Source organism: Elephas maximus, chromosome X (genome assembly GCF_024166365.1).
Source record: "Elephas maximus indicus isolate mEleMax1 chromosome X, mEleMax1 primary haplotype, whole genome shotgun sequence".
Taxonomy (NCBI): domain Eukaryota; kingdom Metazoa; phylum Chordata; class Mammalia; order Proboscidea; family Elephantidae; genus Elephas; species Elephas maximus.
Genome location: NC_064846.1, coordinates 108,422,716 through 108,431,389, shown reverse-complemented (window position 1 = coordinate 108,431,389; position 8,674 = coordinate 108,422,716). Strand labels below are relative to the sequence as shown.

The window sequence follows — 8,674 nt, the reverse complement described above, 5'->3', positions numbered from 1 at the left end:
TCAACGTGCAGCCCTAAGCTTAGCAACAATCAAGGCTGCCAATTGCTGGGCATCTGCTGTGTGGGGGTTCTTCTCCATCACTGCAAGGACAATATTTGAAGGAAAAATATTGCAAAGGTTCTTGTAAGTTTGATACTGGTGCTCTGGGATCGTATGTTCCCTGGAATCATTGCACATACCAACCCAAGGATTTCTCCAAAGCTGCTCCATCTTTTCAGGTACACTCCGGACCATGACTGGCTCATAGCATGGCTGCATGAGGCTGTTATTCAAGGGATAGGAGTGGTAGTCATAGGAGTCATTTGCACAGGGCAGTGGGTCCCAACTGGCATGTTGTTCCCGGCACAGAGGAGGTCGTCTTTGCCTCGTGGGATTGCTCTCATAGAGGCGGGAATCAGAAATGCTGTCCATTCGAGTCATCACCAGGGCACGGCCTGGCTGGGGGCTCGCCCCAGGATGGATATTGGGAGGTACAGTGTAGTCTCCAAGACAGCTGGAGCGCGCTCCAATTGATGCGTGCTGGGCGTGCAGAGCTAAGTGGGGAACTGATTGCTTGTGAGGGGCTTGCTTTGAATCATCTGGGCCATAGCTCTGCACTCGTGTTAAGGCTTCATGGTAACTGTGAGAAAAAGGCTGAAGACGATTCTGGGATGCTGAGCGATGCAGCTTCAAACTGCCTTCAGGATGGGCATCAGCTACAGCCAAGTACAGGTTGCTATAGGAGGAATAGTTGTCGTTCCTGGTATGGCTCATACGGCTATCAGGACAGAGGTTGGGATTCCGAGCATATACTCCCTGGTCTGCTTCAGCCATGTAGTACTCTCGATTATGTATATTGTTGATGTTCATTTTGGAGAAGTCACCTAATATTGAGTAGTAGCCATGGTCCCCCAGTGACTCAAATTTTGGGTATTGCTCAGCATAGCTAATAGGGTTCCCATGGCTGTTGGTAACCAGAATGGGGGGGTACTGCATACTGGCCATGTGCTCCAAGGAGGCCTTCTGGTGGGGGAAATGGGAGGACCCTGGTACTGGACTGCTGGCTGAACGGGTGTTCAGTGCACCCACTGCATGGCTTTTGGGGGCTGGGATTGTGGGGACACTTAGGGCAGTCACAAGTGAGGGGACAGAGCTGGCCTCAGGCTTACGGGCAATGGGCAGCCATTCCTCAGGCTCCACAGCCACAGAGCGGATGCTGGGATCTGATTGGCGCTTTGGGGCCACACGTTTGACCTCTGAGGTTATCTCACCTTTGGCACTAGATATCCCTGTGCCACTCTTGGCCAGGGTGCCTTCGCTCATGGTTTTCACTGTGGACAGTTTGGCACTGATGCGGAGCTCATCAGCCACCGAACGCTGGGGTTGGTTGGCCCGCTCTGGGTGGTAGTATTTGCACTTGTGGCCGTACGTACATTTTTTGCCTGAAAAATAATGCCTTGGAATAAGACTCTTTCTCATAGTGGTGCAACCCTCTGTGCCAGAAACTGTTTTAACAATCTGATCACTCAGGTTAGGGTTTTACTGTTTGGGTGAAGGTAGAAAAATAACCATCCACAAAGATGAGTGACAAACAACACCAAAGAGGCATCACACACTGTGAGGGGCAAGGGAGGAAGCGGAGAGCTGGAGAGGAAAGTACAATATGAAATATAAGAGTTGAACTATTGAACGGCCTTCATCTTCCTGTAATTCGCAACCTTGCCTAAGTATAACCTGCATACTGAAGAGGTATATAGTAGCAAAAGGCAGCATAGAGCAGTGCAAGGAGCACAGGTTTGGAGGCCAGTCAGGCCGGAGTTTCAATTCCAACTATGTCATTTACTAGCTGTTTGACTTTGGTAAGTGGCTATTTTCTGAGCCTCATTTTACTCTTATGTAAACAAGGTTCATGTCTATAGTAAAATATAGGGTCATTGTGAGGATTAAATGAGAGAATGAACTTCAAAACACTCTGTGACTTCAATACGTTAATGGAAAGCAAAAACCAAAACTCTTCATAAAAACAAGTGACTATCCAAAAAGAGCAAAGACCCAAAGTAGCTTCAGACCAAGTAGCCCATGTTACACTGCTCTCAAACTCTATATCAGAGGGACTTGGGTAAGAGCATGAAAACACTCTTGCCGTTGCTGTCGAGTCGATTCCGACTCATAATGACCCTATAGGACGGTAGAAAGCTATATTTTAAGAGCAAATCAAATGAAAATGAAGTTTGGAGAGAAACTGAAGAACAGAAGAACAGAGTATTATTAGGTGACAAAATGCAGTTAGCTGCCTAAAAGACATGCTTTTCTTAGGGCCAAAACCAGTTTGGTATTGCTCTCTGCTTCCATAAGCCATCTGGGATTCTGCATTGTTCTGTCCCCAGCAACATCACTCAGGGCTTAGGCAGCTAGAGCACATGGGTCACTTTAACAAGTGACAACTAGGCTTCCCTTCAATTCTAGTTACTTTTCTTCATGCAGTTTCTAGGTTTTTCTTTAAATACCTAACTGAGAATACATGAAGACAAAAACTTTAAGTCACAGAAAGTGGACAAGCCAGGATTTCCTATTCAAAAGGGAAACACTGAAAAGTATTCACAGAGTCTTTGTGTTTCCCATAGTTCTACATAGAGGTACTCACCATAAGGGCATGGTTGCTTCTTATGCTCAGGAACAATGGGTCTCTTTCTTAAGAAATTTTCAAGACTTGGCCCATGGCGTCCTAAAGGATCATCTGGAGGCATAAATCTGAAAGTAAGCAATCAAGATATGAATGTGACCCCACTACCCCCAACCAGGAACTCAGACCTTCATCACATCTTGCCAATACTGTTGACACAGCCTTCTAATTGCCCTTCCTGCCTCAAGTCTATCTTCTGCTAATTTAGCAGTTCTTCCATTTGTTCCCTTACCACTCATCTGTCAATTTGTTGTGTTGTGGTGGCTTGAGTGTTGCTGTGATGCTGGAAGCTATGCTACCAGTATTTCAAATACCAGCAGGTTCATCCGTGGTGGACAGGTTACAGCAGAGCTTCCAAACTAAGACAGACTAGGAAGAAGGACATGGAGATCTACTTCTAAAAAAATTGGCCAGTGAAAACCTTATGAATAGCAGCAGAACGTTGCCTGATATAGTGCTGGAAGATGAGCACCTCAGGTGGAAAGGCACTCACAATATGACTGGGGAAGAGCTGCCTCCTCAAAGTAGAGTCAACCTTCACAATATGGATGGAGTAAAGCTTTCGGAACCTTCATTTGCTGATGTGGCATGACTCAAAATAAGAAGAAACAACTGCAAGTATCCATTAATAATCAGGACATAGAATGTACAAAGTATGAATCTAGAAAAATGGTAAGTTGTCAAAAATGAAATGAAACACTTGAAGATTGATATCCTAAGCATTAGTGAGCTGAGATGGACGGGTATTAGCCATTCAGAATCAGAAAATCATATGGCCTATGGTCTATGGTCATTTGGTCTACTATTCTTGGAATGACAAATTGAAGAGGAACAGCGTTGCACTGATTGTCAAAAAGAAAATTTCAAGATCTATCCTGAAGTACCATACTGTCAGTAATAGGAAAATATCCATATGCAAACAAGGAAGACCAGTTAATGCAACTATTATTCAGATTTAAGCACCAACCACTGCTGCCAAAGATGGAGAAATTGAATATTTTTACCACCTCTGCACTCTGAAATTGATCAAACATGCAAGCAACATGCACTGATAATTACAGGTGATTAGAATATAAAGGTAGGAAACGAAGAAGGATCAGTAGCTGGAAAACATGGCCTTGGTGATAGAAATTATGATGCATATCACATGATAGAATTTTGCAAGTCCAATGACATATTCATGAGAAATACATTTTTCAACAACATAAATGGCAACTATACATGAGTACCTGGCCAGATGGAATACATAGGAATCAAATCGACTACGTCTGTGGAGAAGATGGAGCTGCTCAATATCATCAGTCAGAGCAAGGCCAGGGGCCAGCTGAAGAAAAGGCCATCAATTGCTCATATGTGACAAGTTGAAGCTGAAAAAATTAGAACAAGTCCACAAGATCCAAAGTATGAGCTTGAGCACATCCCACTTGAATTTATAAAGACCATCTCAAGAATAGATTTGATGCATTGAACACTAATGACAGAAGACCAGACGAGTCGTGGGATGACATCAAGGACATCATACATGAAGAAAAGAAAAGGTCATTAAAAAGACAGGAAATAAAGAAAAGACCAAAAATGGATGTCAGAAAAGACTCTGAAACTTGCTCTTGAATATAGAGTAGCTAAAGCGAATGGAAGAAGTGATGAAATGCGAATGGTAGAAGTGATGAAACAAAGGACTGGAACAGAAGATTTCAAAAGGCAGCTCGAAGAGACAAAATAAAGTATTAGAATGACATGTGCAAAGACCTGGAGTTAGAAAACCAGTAGGGAAGAAGACACTCGGCATTTCTCAAGCTGAAAGAACTGAAGAAAAAATTCAAGCCTCGAGTAGCAATATTGAAGGATTCTATGGGGAAATTTTTAAACGATGCAGGGAGAATCAAAAGACAACGGAGAGCACACACAAAGTCACTGTACCAAAAAGAATTGTTTGATGTCCAACCATTTCAGGAGTTACCATATGATGAAGAACTGATGGTACTTGTTATGGATTGAATTGTGTCCCCCCAAAATGTGTCAACTTGGCTAGGCCATGATTCCCAGTATTGTGTGATTGTCCACCATTTTGTCATCTGATGTGATTTCCTATGTGTCATAAATCCTACCTCTATGATGCTAATAAAATGAGATTAGAGGCAGTTATGTTAATTAGGCAGGATTCAATCTACAAGATTAGGTGTGTTTTAAATCAATCTCTTTTGCAATATAAAAGAGAGAATCGAGTACAGAGACATGGGGACCTCATACCACCAACAAGCAAGAACCAGGAGATAGCACCTCCTTTGGACCCAGGATCCCTTTGCTGAGAAGCTCCTTGGCTGGGGAAGATTGATGACAAAGATTTTCCCCAGTAATGGCAGAGAGAGAAAGCCTTCCCATGGAGCTGGCACCCTGAATTCGGACTTCTAGCCTCCTGGACTGTGAGAGAATAAATTTCTCTTTGTTAAAGCCATGCACTTGTGGTATTTCTATTACAGCAACACTAGATAACTAAGATACCACTGAAGGAAGAAGTCCAAGCTGTACTGAAGGCCTTGGCAAAAAAACAAGGCTCCAGGAATTGAGAGAATACCAATCGAGATGTTTCAACAAGGAGATGCAATGCTGGAAGAGTTCACTCGTCTATGCTAAGAAATTTGGAAGATGGCTACCTGGCCAACCAACTGGAAGACATCCATATTTGTGCCCATTCCAAAGAAAGGTGATCCAACAGTATGCGGACATTATCAAACAATATCTATTAATACCACACACAAATAAAATTTTATTCAATATCATCCAAAAGCAGTTGCAGTAGTACATCGACAGGGAGCTACCAGAAATTTAAGGTAGATTCAGAAGAGGATGTGGAATGAAGGATATCATCGCTGTTGTCAGATGGATCATAGCTGAAAGCAGAGAATACCAGAAACATGTTTACCTGTGTTTTACTGACTATTCAAATACACTCAACTGCATGGATTGTAACAAATTACGGATAACATTGCGAAGAATGGGAACCTCAGAACACTTCATTGTGGTCATGTGGAACCTGTATATAGACCAAAAGGCAGCCTTTCAAATAGAACAAGGGGATAGCTCATGGTTTAAAATCAGGAAAAGTGTGCATCAGGGTTGTATCTTTTCACCGTACTTTTTCAATCTGTATGCTGAGCAAATAATCTGAGATGCTGGAGAATGCAGCATCAGGATTGGAGGAAGACTCGTCAACAACCTGTGATATGCAGATGACACAACCTTGCTTGCTGAAAGTGAAGAGGACTCGAAGCATTTACTGATGAAGATCAAACACTACAGTCTTCAGTACGGAGGCAATTTCAACATAAAGAAAAAAAAATCCTCACAACTGGACCAATAAGCAAGATCATGATAAATAGATAAAATATTGAAGTTGTCAAGGATTTCATTTCCCTTGGATTCACAATCAATACCCATGGAAGCAGCAGTCATGAAATCAAATTGGCACTGGGCAAATCTGCTGCTAAAGACCTCTTTAAAGTGTTAAAATGCAAATCCACGTGTCTGTCGCTTTGTCCTACAGTGGGGGCTTGCCTGTTGCTGTGATGCTGGAAGCTATGCCACCAGTATTCAGATACCAGCAAGGTCACTCATGGGGGACAGGTTTCAGCTGAGCTTCCAGACTAAGACAGACTAGGAAGAAGGACCCAGCAGCCTACTTCTGAAAAGAATTAACCAGCGAAAACCTTATGAATAGCAGCAGAACTTTGTCTGATATAGTGCTGGAAGATGAGCCTCCCAGGTTGGAAGGCACTCCAAAGACAACTGGAGAAGAGCTGCCTCCTCAAAGTAGAGTCAACATTGATGACGTGGAAGGAGTCGAGCTTTTGGGAACTTCATTTGCTGATGTCGCACTACTCAAAATAAGATGAAACAGCTACAAACATCCATTAATAATCAGAACTTGGAATGTATGAAGTACGAATCTAGGAAAATTGGAAATCATCAAAAATGAAATGGAATGCATCTCTATCCTAGGCCTTGGTGAGCTAAAATGGACTGGTATTGGCCATTTTGAATCAGAAAATCATATGGTCTGCTATGCCGGGAATGACAACTTGAAGAGGAAAGCCGTTGTGTTCATTGTCAAAAAGAACATTTTGAGATCTATCCTGAAGTACAATGCTGTCAGTGATAGGATAATATCCATAAGCCTGTAAGGAAGACCAGTTAATACAACTATTATTCAAATTTACACACCAACCATTAAGGCCAAAGATGAAGAAATTGAAGATTTTTGCCAAGTTCTGCAGTCTGAAACTGATCGAACATGCAATTGGGATGCATTGAGAATTAATGGTGATTGGAACGTGAAAGTTGGAAACAAAGAAGGATCGGTAGTTGGAAAATATGGCCTTGGTGATAGAAACGATGCTGGAGCTCATATGATAGAATTTTGCAATACCAACGACTTCTTCATTGCAAATAACTTTTTTTTTCACCAACATAAACAGCAGCTATACACATGGACCTTGCCAGATGGAATACACAGGAATCAAATCAACTACATCTGTGGAAAGAGACAATGGAAAAGCTCAATATCATCAGTCAGAACAAGGCCAGAGGCTGACTGTGGAACAGACCATCAATTCCTCATATACAAGTACAAGTTGAAACTGAAGAAAAATAGAACAATCCACAAGAGCCAAAGTGTGACCCTGAGTATATCCCACCTGAATTTAGAGACCATCTCAAGAATAGATTTGATGCATTGAACACTATTGACCAAAGACGAGATGAGTTGTGGAATGTCTCCAAGGACATCATACATGAAGAAAGCAAGAGGTCATTAAAAAGACAGGAGAGAAAGAAAAGACCAAAATGGATGCCAGAAGAGACTCTGAACCTTGCTCTTGAACATCAAGCAGCTAAAGCAAAAGGAAGAAATGATGAAGTAAAAGAACTGAACTTTTCAAAGGGCGGCTTGAGAAGACAAAGTAAAATATTGTAGTGATATTTGCAAAGAGCTGGAGATAGATAACCATAAGGGAAGAACACGCTCACATTTTTCAAGCTGAAAGAACTGAAGAAAAAATTCAAGCCTCGAGTTGCAGTAGTGAAGGATTGTATGGGGAAAATATTAAACAACGCAGCAAGCATCAAGAGAAGATGGAAGTAATACACAGAGTCATAATACCAAAAATAATTAGTTGACGCTCAGCAATTTCAAGAAGTAGCATATGATCAGGAACCAATGGTGCTGAAGGAAGAAGTCCAAGCTTTACTGAAGGTATTGGCAAAAAACAAGGCTCCAGGAATTGATGGAGTATCAACTGAGATGTTTCAACAAACAGATGTAGCGCCGGAAGTGCTCACTTGCCTATGCCAAGAAATTTGGAAGAGAGCTGCCTGGCCAACCAACTGGAAGAGATCCACATTTATGCCTATTCCCAAGAAAGGTGATCCAACCAAATGCGTAAATTATTGAACAATATCATTAATATCGCACAGAAGCAAAATTTTGCTGAAGATCATCTAAAAGCAGCTGCAGCAGTATATTGACAGGGAACTGCCAGAAATTCAGGCTGGATTCAGAAGAGGACATGGAACCCGGAATATCATTGCTGATGTCAGATGGATCCTGGCTGAGAGCAGAGAATACCAGAAGGATGTTTACCTGTGTTTTATTGGCTATGCGAAAGCATTTGACTGTTTGGATCATAACAAATTATGGATAACATTGCTAAAAATGGAATTCCAGAATACCTAACTGTGCTCAGGAGGAACCTGTACATAGATCAAGAAGCAGTTGTTTGGAGAGAACAAGGGGATACTGCATGGTTTAAATTCAGGGAAGGTGTGCATCAGTGTTGTATCCTTTCACCATACCTATTTGATCTGTTTGCCGAGCAAATAATCTGAGAAGCTGGACTATATGAAGAACAGACATCAGGATTGGAGGAAGGCTCATTAACAATCTTCCTTATGGAGATGAGACAACCTTGCTTGCTAAAAGTGAAGAGGACTTGAAGCACTTACTGATGAAGATCA

The 8,674-nt window shown here is 42.1% G+C and overlaps 1 protein-coding gene across 1 annotated transcript in view; it reads right to left on the bottom strand.

Annotated features, from left to right (window-relative positions):
* Nucleotides 1–8,674, bottom strand: part of ZC3H12B (zinc finger CCCH-type containing 12B) — a 634,852-nt gene continuing 626,178 nt past the window's right edge. The window contains exons 9-10 of the mRNA XM_049873004.1: nucleotides 2,624–2,730; nucleotides 1–1,421 (exon numbers count right to left, since the gene is read on the bottom strand). Of these exons, the coding sequence (XP_049728961.1) occupies nucleotides 1–1,421; nucleotides 2,624–2,730 (1,528 nt within the window). The remainder of the gene's footprint in view (nucleotides 1,422–2,623; nucleotides 2,731–8,674) is intronic.